Source organism: Gigantopelta aegis, chromosome 10 (assembly GCF_016097555.1).
Source record: "Gigantopelta aegis isolate Gae_Host chromosome 10, Gae_host_genome, whole genome shotgun sequence".
Taxonomy (NCBI): Eukaryota; Metazoa; Mollusca; class Gastropoda; order Neomphalida; family Peltospiridae; genus Gigantopelta; species Gigantopelta aegis.
Genome location: NC_054708.1, coordinates 66343985 through 66360993, shown reverse-complemented (window position 1 = coordinate 66360993; position 17009 = coordinate 66343985). Strand labels below are relative to the sequence as shown.

Below are 17009 nucleotides of genomic sequence, written 5' to 3'. Positions count from 1 at the left end.
ACTCCGCCTCTATTTCCTCATCAGTTAGTTTACGATACTTTCCGGAAGACTCGAAGTCTCGCTCGTGCAACATCGACATTCGATGCAATTCGTATTTTCTTCGCACGGCCATTTTGATCACTGGGTATTGCTGACACTGATACCGTTGCTGTTGTTACTGTTGCTGCTACTGTTGCTATCACTGGCGCTTTTTTCTTGCTTGTTTTGTAAATGAAATTCCAGTTAACTTCCTCTTGATCAGTGCAGTCTTGATTCAAACATAGTTTTACAAAATAAAAATTGATTTCAAATATATTACACTGTTGAAACTACACATACATATCCTATATAAATTAAATGACTTCTTTAAATCTGTATATCTGTCTGAGTTTCTGCCTTCAACTCTCTCTCTTAACGTGGTCGGTATCTAAAAACAATCATCGTCAGAAAAACTGAACAGAATGTTTCAAATATGCCTTGCTTATCACGTGTTGTTTAAAATGTTACATAAGAAGCTGGCGTTTCAGTTTTCACCTTTGCACCCTCCTGTTCGTTTGTATCTCTAAGCACACGTCATATTTCACCTTACAGTAATCCAAGAGAATCGTCCAGTCCCAGTGTATATCTGTGTATGTATATGTGTGTGTGTATATGTATGTATGTATGTATATATGTATGCATGTCTGTTTGTCTGTCTCTCTCTGTCCCTCTGTCACACACACACACACACACACACACACTCTCTCTCTCTCTCTCTCTCTCTCTCTCTCTCTCTCTCTCTCTCTCTCTCTCTCTCACTCACTCCCTCTCCCTCCCTCTCTCTCCCTCCCTCTCTCTCTCTCTCTCTCCTTCTCTCTCTAACTCTCCCTCCCTCCCTCTCTCTCTCTCTCTCTCTCTCTCTCTCTCTCTCTCTCTCTCTCTCTCTCTCTCTCTCTCTCTCTCTCTCTCTCTCTCTCTCTCTCTGACTCGTCCATAAAAAATTTGTATCAGAAAAACTATAGATAGTAGGCCTAATTGGGGCGGGACGTAGCTCGCTTGATGCGCGGTCGGTCTTGGATCGATCCTTGTTGGTGGGCCCATTGAGACATTTCTCGTTCTAGCCAGCCCACAACAAATGGTATATCAAAGACCGTGGTATGTGCTACCCTGTCTGTTGAATGGTGCATATAGCAGATCCCTTCCTACTAATGGGAAAATGTAGTGTATTCCTTACTAAGACTATATTTTATATGTAAAACTTACCAATGTAATTAATAAATCAATCAGCTCTAGTGGTGTCTACAAACAAAATAAACTTTTTAACTTTAGGTATAACTGTGTCAGGAGACTGCCACATCAAAGGGACAGTCATGTTGGATTGAGTCATCCCATTCACCCCACCCCAGTTGTTAATTTGTTTCCGCCGTGTCTTGCCAAGCATTCTCACTGGGACGAGGTCGTGTTCGGGTCGGGTTAATATTTAATTTGATCTTATTATAATTCAACGGAAATAATTAGTTCTCTTCATGCATGGCGTAGATGTGACAAGCTGCGCCGAGGAAAGTGACCGCCCATGTAATGAGCTCACGTGTGTATGTGTATGCCTGTGTGTGGTGTGGACTTTGTAGATAGATAACTAGTTTAACGTGCCCATATACCACTAGGGTTTCGAACGCCCATCCACAGTCCGACCTCCGATAAGATCGGTGGCCTGACTCGGGATGGGGGGGGGGGGGGGGGGGGGGGGGGGGGGGGGGGGGGGGTAGAGTTGAAAATGGGAAGAATTTTAAAGTTAATAGAATTTTTTTTTAATTAAATAAAAAGTTACAAATCAAAAATAAAAAGAACTGACTGCTCGGCCGAATATTTATATAATTTGGAGCATTTAAAAGGACAGTCCAAAAATAAATAAGAGCAAGAAGAGAGGATCGGACTATTTCGGACCTTGTAATATGCATAATGTTAAACAACAGATCACATTTCACTTTGTCACGGTAAGGTCACAACTCTTGACATACTGACACATTTTTTTGCATTTACCATAGTTTGACACCCAATAGCCGATGTATTTTTCGTGCTGGGGTGTCGTTAAACATTCATTCATTCGTTACAACTCTTGAAGACGGAAACATACCAATGTACCTAGGTTATGTCAACCATTACAGAGGTTACTGTCTTAAGAGTTCAGGCGTCGGGAGTTGGGGGAAGAAGGCAGGGGAATCCTCCTCTCCTCCAGACACCAACCCAACTGGTAACTCGTTTATTATCCTCTATGTACAAAACAATTTTAACTGCTGAGCACAAAAGTTAAAGTTTGTTTTATTTAACGACACCACTAGAGCACATTGATTTATTAATCATCGGCAATTGGATGTCAAACGTTTGATAACGTTTCGACATATAGTCTTAGAGAGTAAACCCGCTACTTTTTTTTCCATTAGTAGCAAGGGGTCTTTTATATGCACCATCACACAGACAGGATAGTACATACCACGGCCTTTGATATACGACTTGTGGAGTACTGGCTGGAACGTGAAATACCCCAATAGGCCACCGATGGGGATCGATCCTAGACCGACAGTGCATCACGTGAGCGCTTTACCACTGGGCTACGTCCCGCTCCAACTGCTGAGCAATGCTGGCATATAAACATTGGGGGGAGGGGGGGAGGGGGGGATTTAGCTCAGTCGGTTGAGTGCTCGCTTGAGGTGCTTGCATCGCACGATCGAACCACCGAGGTGGATCCATTCATCTGATTGGTTTTCTCGTTCCAACCAGTGCACCACAACTTTACAAAGAAACTTTAGAAAAAAATGTAGCGGGTTTCCTTTGATGGCTACGAGTCAGAATTATCAAATGTTTGACACCCAATAGCAGATGATTAATTAATCGATGTGCTCCAGTGATGTCGTTAAACAAAATAAACTTATATATAAATATATATATATATATAAACTTTTGGTGATAACAATAACTTGTAACTTATTCAAATTATTTTAAAAGAATATTTTAAAATTTTAAATTCTAAGAATATTACTTTGTTTTTAAAAATCGCCAAACATATAGGTATTTTGGAACACCTGTCTCACGATCAATTTGAAATGATTTAGGTATTGTATGTAGCGGTCATCTACTGGCATCTAGTCCTCCGATACTAATTCACTATGTGCAAAAGAAAAAATCGGTTATCATTTCTGGTTGCATAATACCAATTAGCATCTCACCGGGTCAAATTTAAAAAAGGAAAGGAAATTCTGTTTATGTATACATCACCGGTCCTTAAAGCGTATTTTAAACTATTGCAATTTTGTATCTGCCATATGGTTATTTCAACACTTATCTGTAGAAAAGAATACCCTATGCCTCCACGTAAGTTACTCCTTCCGAAAGAAACAGCTAGTGATCTTGTGTGCGGACTTTCCTATAGAAAGGCCAGTAACTACTAAGACGTTCTGTATATCAGTCGTGGAGCACTGGTTGGGACGTGAGAAAACCGAGTCAGTACATGACGATCCATCCTATGACTATCGCTAGCGCTCTACCACTGAGGACGTTAGGGGTGTTTAGTAGTATTATGATCCACTGGTGGCCATCCTTTTATACATAGTTATATTGTCCCAAGGATTGTATGTTAAGCAGCTGCCATCAAAGAGTATATTGAAAAGTGGTCTCTTGGTACAGTTAGCTGCTTGGTACAACTGATTCAGTTGACGGCTGATGAATCGGACTAGTTACAGATACATTTGTACTAAGATTATAGGACAAAAGTAAGGTGGTCTTAGTAGACAGGTGAGTGATTAACAGAGGTGACAGGTTGGACTGTATATAACGTTTACAACTCGAGGAATTTCTACAAATGTTTGTAGTACGTAAACTCCTCCAACAGGAATCAGATACAATTCATCTCAAATAAACGAAGCAGTGACATATTTCTCTGGGCGGACTTGAAATGCCAAACAGTCCAGTTATCTCATAGATAAAAGTCCCCTTGCCCGTGTGGTTTATGTTCTATTGTTCTGATAAATTCTTCTACTAAACGAGCATAAAAATATCTTTCTGGGATAATTATATCTCTGAGCAAAGTGAGTAATTGGATGCAAAGTACGTAAGCCGTTGTGTTGTTTATTGTGTAAAAACATTCGATGGGAATCTTTGATGGCGTGTTTCGTTATATTGTTGTTGGTTCGTCTTGTTTCTTTGGTTTTACATGTTTGCTCATTTGTTTTTCTGTGTGGTTCGCATAACGCAAGTTAACCGGCCTCGGTGGCGCCGTGGTTAAGCCATCGGACATAAGGCTGGTAGGTACAGGGTTCGCAGCCCGGTACCGGCTCCCACCCAGAGCGAGTTTTAACGACTCAATGGGTAAGTGTAAGGCCACTACACCCTCTTCTCTGTCACTAACCACTAACAACTAACAACTAACCTACTGTCCTAGACTGACAGCCCAGATTACCTGAGGTGTGTGTGCCCATGACAGCGTGCTTTAACCTTAATTGGATATAATAACGGAAATATTAAGTTAAAGGAGAAAACCGCAAGTTAATAGAATTATATTTTCTGTATGTACAGCCATCCGGTAATATGGCTGTCCGCTTTAACATTAGGTAAACATAGGGTTAACATTTGTTTAAAGCTCATATATGAATAAATTGCTACTTTTTAGAAGGGGCGTTTGTTGTTTGTTCATTCTTTGTTTGTTTGTTTGTTAGGGGGGTTGTTGGTTTTTTGGGGGATGGGTTTGTTTTGCTTTGTGGTTGTTTTTTGTTGGGGTTTTTTTCTATTTGTTTGTTTTGTTTGTTTATTTTGTTTGTTTGTCCGTAAGTTTATTTGTTTTTGTTGTTGAAAGAGGGGGGGGGGGGGGAGTTGCGGGGTGATATATGCAGTTACCGTTAAAGATAGTATCTTATGTATTTGCAGTAATCCTTGGATTGAAGTTTATTACACGGGAATCATAACGAACAAAGAAGTTTGAAAAGAATAATGTGTATATGAAAAGTCACAATCATTTGAACACCACATCACATGAATACCATTTCCCAAAGCTCTTCAAGGAATCTTGTTGGTCTATTTTTTTAACAATTTTTGTCATTTTATTTCATTTCATTTCAACTTATGTTTGTGCTTATATCCAATTAAGGTTCAAGCACGATGTCCTGGGCACACATCTCAGCTATATGGGCTGTCCAGGACATTGGGTTAGTTGTTAGTGGTTAGTGAGAGAGAAGAGGGTGTAGTGGTCTAAACACCTACCCACCGAGTCGTTAAAACTCGCTCTGGGTAGGATCCGGTACCGGGTTGCCAACCCTGTACCTACCAGCCTTATGTTGGATGGCTTAACCACGACACCACCGAGGCCGGTTGGTTTTTGTGTAACATTTGATGGCATTACAATGTTTGACACACTCCTCCTACTCGATTTTAATCTTGCGTGTCGATCCGTCCCATCCGGCAAATATACTGCCCAGTTATGAATCACTATAACTCCCATGCAGCAGCCTACACTTCGTCTAATTCACGATGTATAGATTTGACGTTTTGCTACATCATTAGTGCAATTAAATCATTGAAGCATCTAAAACATCGTCTTACGGACGTGAGGTGGGTGCATGTTGGCTTCTAGCTCTAAACATTATGAATCCCTCAAGTTGGAACACACGTTAATACATCACTGTTCCCTCTCTCTCCATCTGGTTGCTGTCATACAAGATCCTTGTAAACTAAACATAAATAAATAAATAAATAAATTGTATTAACCATCTAAACATAGGAGCTTATCGCAACATCCTCACGCCCAAAATTTGAGTTAAATGTAATAAGTAAACATTCATTTGTACTTTCAGTTATGAATGGGTCCAGTAGAAAAACACTGCAGTGTAAAATGTCAGGCTAAATTAACCTAAAAGAAGTTGATGCCGGGGATGGGGACAATCGTGGTACATATTACTACAGGGAACAAGCATTGCCATGACCGGAGATTGTGATCAAAAGTTGGAGTAGGATGGCGTGGTAAATATTCTTATCAGTAGAACTCACTGTATCGGTACTCGGTTACAGCGAGAGGGACTGTTGACGATTTTTGTTACGGCGTGTTGCTTGTTTTTGATACGGACTTTTTATATTTTACTGATTTTAGTACAATGAGCACTGGCTGTGGCTGTTGCTATGGAACAGACGACAAAAACAGAGGTAAAACCTCTATTTACATTGAAGTATAGAAACAAACACATGTTATACTCTTCGAAATGAATACATATTCTGTAGTATTATACAGATTTGGACGTATATTTATAGGAAATGTGCTTATATTATATTAATATTATTTAATAGTTTCCTGATTATTAATTGATTAAATTTTATAACTAAAGTAGAATACATATATCATAACTCTCAGCAATAAATATAGTATATAAAAATATAGTATTTATGACTAAATTAGATTAATAAAAATTATTGAAAATGCTACGGAACGTTTACTGTCTGGATACGAACTGTTGTTGATTTTTAAAGTCGAATTACGGAGTGTTTACGATTTTTGTCTTATTTGTTTCAGAATTCAACATCAAGATGCAAATATTGTCAAAATTAATTTGAAAATGTTACGTCAACTGTCAGACACATATTGGAGATTCACCCAAAAGAGAAAATATCAATTTTGATACCATCCAGTGACATTTTAACACTGAATTTCGAACGAGAACATTTGATGTATGTAGAGAAAATGTTTGATGTGATATTAAGGATGTATATTTTTATGAAACTACCAATAAACTAAACATACCAGTAACATCTGTTAATACTAAAGTCTGTTCTACATCCTGTTTATATTTTTTTTCATTGTTCTCTCTCTCCGTCTGTATGTCTGTATGTCTGCTCTCTCTCTCTCTCTCTCTCTCTCTCTCTCTCTCTCTCTCTCTCTCTCTCTCTCTCTCTCTCTCTCTCTCTCTCTCTCTCTCTCTCTCTCTCTCTCTCTCTGTAGCATCTTAATTTTCATAAGGGTTTAAAATAAACCACAATAAACTGTGTATATGTGTGTACGAGTTTACGTGTATATATGCATACTCGTGTGTGTATATATATTGCAGAAATCAGTTTTGATTTGATTGAACGACAACGTGTCAAATCAAAGCGAAAGAACGCAGCTGTGCCTAGTGTTGACCAACCTGCAACGGGAACAAGACCAGTTCGCCAATTCCACCAAATGGATAGCTCCAAGATCCTGGCCCATATTCGAATGGGATTATCCGACATATAAACTGAATGCACTTCTGAATTTTAGAAGTGACAAAACTATATTCATTGTTCATAAACTATGTTTTATCTGATCAAAACAAAAACATTTTAAAATGTCAAATAATCATGTACTTTTTCAATTATTTACCGGCCTCGGTGGCGTCGTGGTTAGGCCATCGGTTTACAGGCTAGTAGGTACTGGGTTCGGATCCCAGTCGAGGCATGGGATTTTTAATTCAGATACCGACTCCAAATCCCGAGTGAGTGCTCCGCAAGGCTCAATGGGTAGGTGTAAACCACTTGCACCGACCAGTGATCCATAACTGGTTCAACAAAGGCCATGGTTTGTGCTATCCTGCCTGTGAGAAGCGCAAATAAAAGATCCCTAGCTGCTAATCGGAAAGAGTAGCCCATGTAGTGGCGACAGCGGGTTTCCTCTCAAAATCTGTGTGATCCTTAACCATATGTCTGACGCCATATAACCGTAAATAAAATGTGTTGAGTGCGTCGTTAAATAAAACATTTCTTTCTTTTTCAATTATTAATATCCGAGGAGGAACAGCCAATGCAGTATCATAATGACAACGAGTCATAATTAACAATTCAATCAACAATTCAACTGAATTGAAGACAAAATATTCATACTAAATATTCCATATTTCTGAATGCAATGTGTTAGATGGTCTGTGATGGTGATATTGACTGGCTTGGTGTAACGGAAATCACAATAAGCTATTTGAGTATTGTAATATTTTAACAGTACACAACAAAAGAACACTCATTATTAGCATTACCCAATAAAATCAACTGAATTGTAAACAAGAACCTGGACCAAGAAGAATGGATGTTTCAAATGTTAAAAACGTACCAGTACTACACAGTCGAAAATTAAGTGTTCTTAAATAAAAATTAAAAAGTCAAATGATTATGCTAAAGCTACAACAGAAGTTTCGGGTGTACTCGTGCATAGTTTCTTTGCCACATAAGATTTCAAACAACAGGTTGCATTTAGCCAATTTTACACATCTCCCTGTGTCGTACAAACGATTGGCACCATTTGAATGTTTTACCACACCCACACATTTTGTTCATATCACCGTGCTTTTGATCCGCATTCTTTGCATGCATATTTTTCAGGGTTATCACCGATACATGATGTGTTTTCGCATACTTGAAACATATGCAAAAGGTTTTGAGCATTTTGGGCAGTTGTAAGGCTTGTTTCCGATATGGTTATTCATATGGCCGAAATAAAGTGACTTATCACAGTATGTCTTATCACAATATGTACACGAATACTTGTATGTCTTAGCATGGTGATGCTTTTTGTGTATAGAAAGTCCTTGTGGAGTTTTATAGACCTTGGAAAACACCTCACATAGCAGTTTGGCATCACCGTGCGAGAAAGTAGCATGCGGCTTTAAATAAAATTTACTGGAATATCGTCTCGAACATTTGTCACAGATGATTTTTTTTCTTCTCATGCTTACTCTTGACATGTTTCAAATTACTGCCAACTGGACTTTCGTAAGTACAAGAATCACTTTTGTTTTCTTTAATACTCCACTGACCTTTGGTTTTGGGGTTGATATTACAACACGTTCACAGTTGTTAATGTCAACATTAATATCAGTAGAGTTGTCAGAAATGATGATATTGTTTTCTTTGACATCTGGCGAAGAAATGTTCATTGATATATCAGTTTCATTAATGATAACAGACGATTCATCAATGAATGACAATTCCATAATTAAACGAATTTGGTAAACACGCCGTAACAGCGTTGGAAAAACGCCGTAACCCATAAATAGAAATCGTCAAAACTCCGTATCATTTCTGTTTTGATTTAGAAAAGATAAACACGCATTTTCTGATATTTCAAAGCAATGTTATGACAATAAATGCTAACATATTTATTCTATACACAAAATGTATTGCTTGTATGAAAATTACCGTAAACATAGGTAGTCCTGACATACATTTTCTACGGATCTTTTTTTTTAACATGCAATATTGCATAACACTGTATTAAATAGTACTTTAAACTACGCTATACATCACTATACACTAAATAAAACACGTGCTTATATGTACGATACGTTAAAATTAATATTGGAGTTGTTTGAATAATTAAATATGAAAGTTAACTTATAAGCATAAACAATATTGTCTAAAAATCTACCGGAGCTCGTGCAAGAAACGAGCAACACGCCGTAACAAAAATCGTCAACACCCCACTCTCGCTGTAACCGAGTACCGATACAGTGGAACTGACATAGAAGTCTTCAAAATCTGCATAAAGCTAAGGAATGTTTTGACATGGTCGTGACTTCTCTAATGGATTGGTATAAAGCATAGGTGTACAGGGTCCCATTTTTGTAGGGGGCAGGCTGGATTTTGCTCGAATTAAACGAAAATGACCGCATTTTTTTTTTTTTGCATTAATACCAAACAGCTATTATAGATCACTACGCATTTGTACATGGGTTACAACTAATATTGTGTGTAGAATTATTGAAATACATGATAAAAAGGCCGCAGGTTAGCACATTTAGCCGTAATAATATCTCTATAGTGTTTGATTACCCACAGAGATCAGATGATACTTGTGATGGCATACATTCATGAATCACTAACACCAATGAAAACGTGGATCTCAAGAGGGAAGTAATAATGTTTATCTTCAATTCTAAAACATGAACTCACAATCTATCTAAATATCTCAATTCTAAGACAAGGTCTCACGATCTATGCAAGTCAGTTTTATTGAAAAAACAAAAAAATGTCACAATTCTTTTAATCAAAAATCGTACTGCAGTAATTTGTATCCGAGTCAACGTGCACCATATGAGTCCACTGGTCTTTCAGTGGCCTACGTGATCACCACTCCCTTGTGTACACACGACCCATTGTGTCCTTCCATCAGGCAAGGCCAGAGAAAACACTGGATTCTGTTCTCCTCAGGGTCCGAGGTGTGGAATCGATTGTGAAGATCTTCGGTGAACGTCCTGGAATCGTACACTATCACAAATGGAGTCTTTTGTACGGAGAGGCCCCAGGCCAGACTCAAGCACTCTCTGATGTAGTCCACCAGGGCTGGGCACGACTTCAAGCACGGGTAGTCAAACAGGGTGGCGTAGATCTGGGCACAAACTTCCTGAAACATTCACAAGGATAATTTACGTCTTTAGTTTTGAAATTTGACACGCATATGTTATACCTAGAGTTATTCATAGCAGTTACATCATAAGTGTATGGGGTGATGGTCGGGGGGGGGGGGGGGGGGGGGTCAAACACTCCCCCACAGTGGTTGGGCAAATCTTCATATCAAGGCAAAAACAATGGAGATGTTTGGGCAAACTGAGCTGACCTGAATCCTTTTCACGATGTGTTTTTAAATTTCTACACACATTATTAGTTGGAATCCATGTAAATACATTGTGATTCGTTTGGAACCCTATATAGCTGTTTGGTAGTAACGAGGTACAGGTAAGCAGTTACCAAAGGAAGTATCAAAAAGTGGACTGTTAAGACAAGTGGCTGTGTGGCACAGGTCAGTTTAAGCTATATTAGATGATTTGAGGGAATACAAATGTGGCTGCTCAATACAGCTGGTCGCTAGAGTAGGTTTGACTGAATGGATAAACATTGTTAACTAGATTCTGCCATTTTCGCTTAATTGTGGGGGTGTGGGGGTGTGTGTGTGGGGGGGGGGGGGGAATCATTATAAACCCCAAACTTTTTTCTTTTTTTTAAATTCCATAGCTAGGCTGGACTTCAGTTGGGCTATAACACTTTCTCTGAACAGTTTCCAGATGATCACATTATAATTCATACCTGCACGTTTGTCGAGAGATCACACCTGTCTGTAGTCTGTTGCAGATACAGTGTGATGTGTTTCTCCATCTCAGATGACACTTTGTCTGTGTCTTCCTCCTCCTCCCCACTGTGAGGCACCGGCAAATTTAACAAGTGACGCAGTCTGCCCCGGAGCTCCTGGATCGACTGTTGAACAGACCGGAAACACAACTGAAAAATGAAAGAAACAATGTAGGTAAACATTATAACTTTTTTCTTTCGTAGAAAGCAGAAGGATCGAATCCCCTCTGTGAACCCATTGTCGGATTCTAATTTTTCCCGTTCCAACCATTGCTCTACGATATGGTACATATAAAAGACCCCTTGCTACTGATGGAAAAATATAGCATAATTCCTCCAAGACCAAATCAGAATGATCAAGTGTTTTCATCCAATGGCCAACAATTAATAAATCAATGTGCTTTAGTGGTGTCGTTAAACCAAAACAAACTTTTAAATGTCACACAGAGCAAGATATGAAACATCAGCAGTCTTGTAGACCATTTCTGATCGACAGCAGCATATTAAATGTGTTTCACGTCAATATATAGAAAGGTAGCCAACGAGTCCTCAGCAATAGCAAAGTAAGGAAAACCAGTGCCTAGAGTGTGAGAGCAGAAACTCTCCTCTACGGTACCAGACAATTTAACTTAAAGGTTACTAACCTTTAAAACTGACAAGAAAAACACTGCACATGCTCTTTCCCATACAGGAAACCTCATTGTTCACTATTTAATATAACACCAGCAGTCTGACAGAAGTGGACAACTGCTTGGAATTTTTAATATACATCTACTTTGGTGATGGAGCTGGTAAACAATATATGTGTGTGGTGAATCTCTGTCCTCGTGTACATTTATGTTAACGGTAATTGTCATTTTTTGTTTTTCAGTCATATAGAACCAAACGGAAATATTTGTACATTTTATGCATCACAACTTAGCCAAAGACTGAGGACAAATTTTAATTTAAATTATGTCTAGATTAAAACAAAGGGTTGGAATAAGTTAAAAGAAGTTTCGAATATGTTAAAGAAGGACACACCAGCTTAACATGGCACAGATACCCTGCTGGATGGCCGAACTTACAACAATCACAGAAAAGAGTATCTTCATTTTGAGTATATCTAGGTTGGTCAGTTCCTGAAGCCTGTCCAGTGCGTCCATCGCGTCCATCCGTCCGTCCGTGTACAGGTTTCCGTATTTGTGAATCAGCTCACTGGGTCGCTTATCACCCAGGCTGAGGTTCTCGAAGTTACCATTGTTCAAGTTGAACTGAGTACATATGTTGGACGATAATCTGCAAAACAAAATAGAAAATGATTATTAGTTTGACAAGGTAAATGCTATATACTGTGAGATTATATACCTTTTTGGGACAACTAAGACTGAAATATTTTGTTTTTTAATCTGGAACTATCCAGCTGTCTGGACCAGTGATAATAAATAACACTGAATCCGACACACTATAAAACATAGGACCAGTGACCAGTAACACACAGTAACTCTGGACCAATGACACTATGTATACCGAAAGGCACGATCAATAATGCAATGGGTATTTCTCTGAATAGTCTGTTATAGAAATGTCAAATCACATATATTAAGTATGCGGACAAATAACACATTGGTAACAATTGTAAGTGAAAGAGAAAAAATCTGATTTTTTTTTTATAAAATGAGTTTTCAGCGAAAAGCATAACTGGTGTGTTTATTACAACAACACAGCATTGCATATGAAAATCTTTTTGCCTGTGCATTGCCTGCTATCGTCTCTCTATAAAAGCAACCATTTTTTTTCTGTCTTTTTTTAATATGACATGGTAAGTAATGTTAAAACATTGCAGTTTTATTGCCAATAAACACAGTTGTGTGGGGTTTTTTTAAATCACATTTTATTTCTAAAAATCCCGATTTGAACAATAACTTGTTTCAGTTATAGTTGTTACTAATATGTCATTTGTCTGTATACCTAATATAGATCATGATGACATACTATTTCTATAAGAAAATATCAGCAAAATAACAACTGTGTTATTTATGCCTCTCAGTATATCTCTATAGACTCCACAGGAGCAGAGGACATTCAGACAGTTCTGCCTTTGTTGTGGATATAATGATGCTTATATCTGAGTATAATTGGATAAGTATGAAAGAGAAAACCTGCTGAAAGCCCTTTGGCTATTCCTTCTTTTATAAAACTGCCTCTTACAACCTCTTTATGAAATACAGAACAGCACGTATTAGAACTTTTGTCAAGCATACTGGGTCTATTAAAGTGATTCAGTTATATGACCTATCACACATTACAGGGCTCAAACTTAAGCATTTGTTAATTTGTTAATACAGCAATTGTGAAAGGCTTTTGCCACAGCCAATTTTGAGGCACCCTTCAGCACTTTAAAGTGGAGCAACTTTTACAACAAATGAACAAAAAATTAAAAGCCACAAATTATCCTTTAAACCAGTAGCAATAATTTGTATCCAATGACAACAACAGTGTCTGCTATGGATAAAGCCACTGACCTACAACAATTAATACAGCATCTATGTCAATTGATGTCGATGCTGCCATTAATTTTGAGCCCTGCCTTACATGCAATGTACATTTACATCTGGCATGTTGTAATTAGTTAAAGTAGCTGGATAGAAATACCTTTCTTTGAGTGTCTGTTCCCTGTGCAGTAACCTCCTGATCTCCTCTTTTGATGCTGTCAGTTCCTCCCTGAGTCTGTGAATCTCTGCCCGGAGACCCTCAGAGTCGTCTCCACTTGTTGCCATGCAGACAGGTGGTGGGTTGGAGGATGGTTTGTCTGGGCGGTGGTTGTGGGCTATTCCTGTAGACCGCATTATACCAGGCAGCATGGCATCACCCCGGATATCTGAAGGAGATTGTCAGTAATCATCTAGGATTTAAAATGTGCTAAATGTCACAGCAGCTCATTGTGTTGTCTAACATAAATGTGTGTGATACATAATCTAATAAGAGAAGAAACCTGCAGATTCCTCACAAGCTACACCTTGATTAGCATCTATAGGACTTTTTACAGGTGTACCTTCCTACCGATATCATGAACTAAGACATAATCAGCAGCTATTACGCAGGGTTTGAAATTAAGAATTTGTTTCCTGTGAGAAGTTTAAAATGTTTTTATCATATAGGCAAAATGTTCACCTATTGCACTTTTGAGCCTGCCTATATACATGTAGAAATTTTAAACCAATAACTATTGGCGCCTTTAAAAAATACATCTTAAAAATAAAAAGCAAGCATTATCCCCACAACTGATGGCAGTAATTTGTATTGAGTGACAAAAGAAAACCCTCAGTAAAGCCCTAACCTATGGCAATTCACAATGCAGTTATGTCACTTGCTGCCAGTCATGTTTGAATCATGTTTATGCATAATACCCACCTCGGTGGTGTTGTGGTTAAGCCATCGGACATACAGTTGACAGGTACAGGGTTCGCAGCCCGGTACTGGCTCCTACTCAGAGTGAGTTTTAACAACTCAATGGGTAGGTAGGTGTAAGACCACTACACCCTCTTCTCTCTCACTAACCACTAACAACTAACACCGACCTCGGTGGTGTCGTGGTTAAGCCATCGGACATACAGTTGACAGGTACAGGGTTCGCAGCCCGGTACCGGCTCCCACTCAGAGTGAGTTTTAACAACTCAATGGGTAGGTGTAAGACCACTACACCCTTTTCTCTCTCACTAACCATTAACCCCTCTGTCCTGGACAGACAGCCCAGATAGCCGAAGTGTGTGCCTGAACCTTAATTGGATATAAGCACAAAAATAACTTGAATGAAATTAATATGCATAATGTTGGGATTTTTGGTTGAGAAACATGAAAAACAAATTGCTACCACCTTATGTAGCCTACTGCTTTTACTGCCCAGCAGCAAATGTTCTTTTTGGGTGTATTTTCCCACACACAGGACAGTATCTTTGAAAGAAAGAAATGATTTAACAATACACTCAACACATTTTTATTTATAGTTATATGGCACCTGATATATGTATATAGTTAGATAATATGAGAAGAAACTGGGCTACTTTTTCAATTTAGCAGCAAGGGATCTTTTATATACACCATCCCACAGACATACCATGGCCTTTGTTATATCAGTTGTGGAGCACTGGTTTTAAGACTTGTTGCTTCTTTTGTCAGTTACTGTGATATCTGTACTTTGAAATTTAATGACAAACGTAATACTGAGTAAACGTTTAAAGCCAGTTATGAATCACAGATGTATTATTAAAAATAGTCACTGTCTTGCCACATCATATTATGACATTATTTACTAAAACAAAATTGTTGCATTTATAATAAAACTGAGCGGAATTTAGCTCAGTTGGTTGAGTGCTCGTTTGAGGTGCTTGCATCACAGGATTGAACCACCTTGGTGGATCCATTCAGCTGATTAGTTTTTCTCGTTCCAACCAGCGCACCACATCCGGTCAAAGGCCATATTATGTGCTTTTCTGTCTGTGAGAAAGTGCATATAAAAGATTCCTTGCTGCATTAGGAAAAATGAAGCGTGTTTCCTCTGATGACTATGAATAAGAATTACCAAATGTTTGACATCCAATAGCTGATGATTAATTAATCAATGTACTCCAGTGGTGTCATTAAAAACAAAACAAACTTTTTATAATAAAATTATTTTATTATTATCATACAGACTTTATTGTTAGCTGTTTTCATAAAAAAATACAAATCTGTCAGCATGTTTTTGTAATATTTTGTAATGTTACAATTTATCAATGGAAAACACCCCATTGCTGAGTTAAAATGGAGAATAACGTATTTTCATGTGGCCTAGATTAGCAAGCATGGCTGAATGGTATTGAAGAATGGTGCGCAATGGTAAGAAAATTATGTTGATAGTCTATTCCAAATGGTTAAAAAAATAATTATATATAATAGCAGATTTAATGGTTCTCTTTACATCAGTAAATTATTCACTCAGTTACAAATGAGTAACATGTCAGAAGTGAAAATAAAACCAATTTAAATTATAATACACAGAAGAAAACAAGCTTGTTTCACGGATTGGGGATTGTATCCTCATGTAAGCAGAATTTGTAAAGTTATTTACAAATTAAATATTTTAGCATAATAAAAGTAAGTAAAAATAAAAATACTAATACTACAAAAGTTAAACAACATTTGTTTGGCCCAACCCTTTCTCCAACAACCCCCACCCTACTCCCACCTTTAACACTGTAAATCTGCCCCTGATAATATTATCAAATTATATATGTAATGCAGTATGATGAAAAACAATACACTACCTCTTCACAAGTACATGAACATGCACATGTATAAAGACTGGCTTAATTAGTGACTTGTTTCTTACATACCACAGAGTGTTATTAACATGTTTGAATGATCGTATTTCTAGTTGGAATGTGTTTGTTGGAATACAGTATGACTAACTAACCTGTTGTGGACTCTGTCCCATTGGGTAGATGGTACTTTGTCTTCCCTGGAGTCTGACCTCTCTGCTTCAGGCTGGCACCACCAACACCTGGAGGAACAAATTGGCTACACAGATTAGGTCAGGTTGTCATGACAACAGGAGTTTTGCCAGTGGTGGTAACTTGTTTGGATGTGACCTCTGGCTGATTGTGACAAATAACTAATGGTCTGATTCGGCAGGCCTCACTGGTGTGACCTCTCATTTGAAACAACACTCACAGCATCACTACAGTCAAACACACAGTAAACAGACACCAAAGGGAGAAATTATGTTTTTTATTTAATTAGGCACTTAGCACATTTAAAAAAAAATTGTTTAATTTAATGACACTACTAGAGCACATTAGTTAATTAATCAACGGCTATTGGATGTCAAACATTTGGTCATTCTGACTCCTAGTAAGAGGAAACCCACTATATTTTTTCATTAGTAGCAAGGGATCTTTTATATGCACTTTCCCACAGACAGG

The 17009-nt window shown here is 38.1% G+C and overlaps 1 protein-coding gene and 1 long non-coding RNA gene across 3 annotated transcripts in view; one reads left to right on the top strand and one right to left on the bottom strand.

Annotated features, from left to right (window-relative positions):
* Nucleotides 1–1927: 1927 nt before the first annotated feature.
* Nucleotides 1928–6742, top strand: LOC121383317. Its single transcript, XR_005959290.1, has 3 exons — nt 1928–2209; nt 6092–6144; nt 6509–6742. It is a non-coding gene; the product is annotated as an uncharacterized LOC121383317 (long non-coding RNA).
* Nucleotides 6743–9934: 3192 nt separating this feature from the next.
* The window catches only part of LOC121383942, a 40535-nt gene continuing 33460 nt past the window's right edge, over nt 9935–17009 (bottom strand). For both annotated transcript variants that reach the window (XM_041514049.1, XM_041514050.1), the window contains exons 3-7: nt 16502–16588; nt 13702–13927; nt 12135–12345; nt 11026–11217; nt 9935–10345 (exon numbers count right to left, since the gene is read on the bottom strand). In XM_041514049.1, the coding sequence (XP_041369983.1) occupies nt 10061–10345; nt 11026–11217; nt 12135–12345; nt 13702–13927; nt 16502–16588 (1001 nt within the window). In that variant the 3' untranslated portion in view covers nt 9935–10060. The remainder of the gene's footprint in view (nt 10346–11025; nt 11218–12134; nt 12346–13701; nt 13928–16501; nt 16589–17009) is intronic.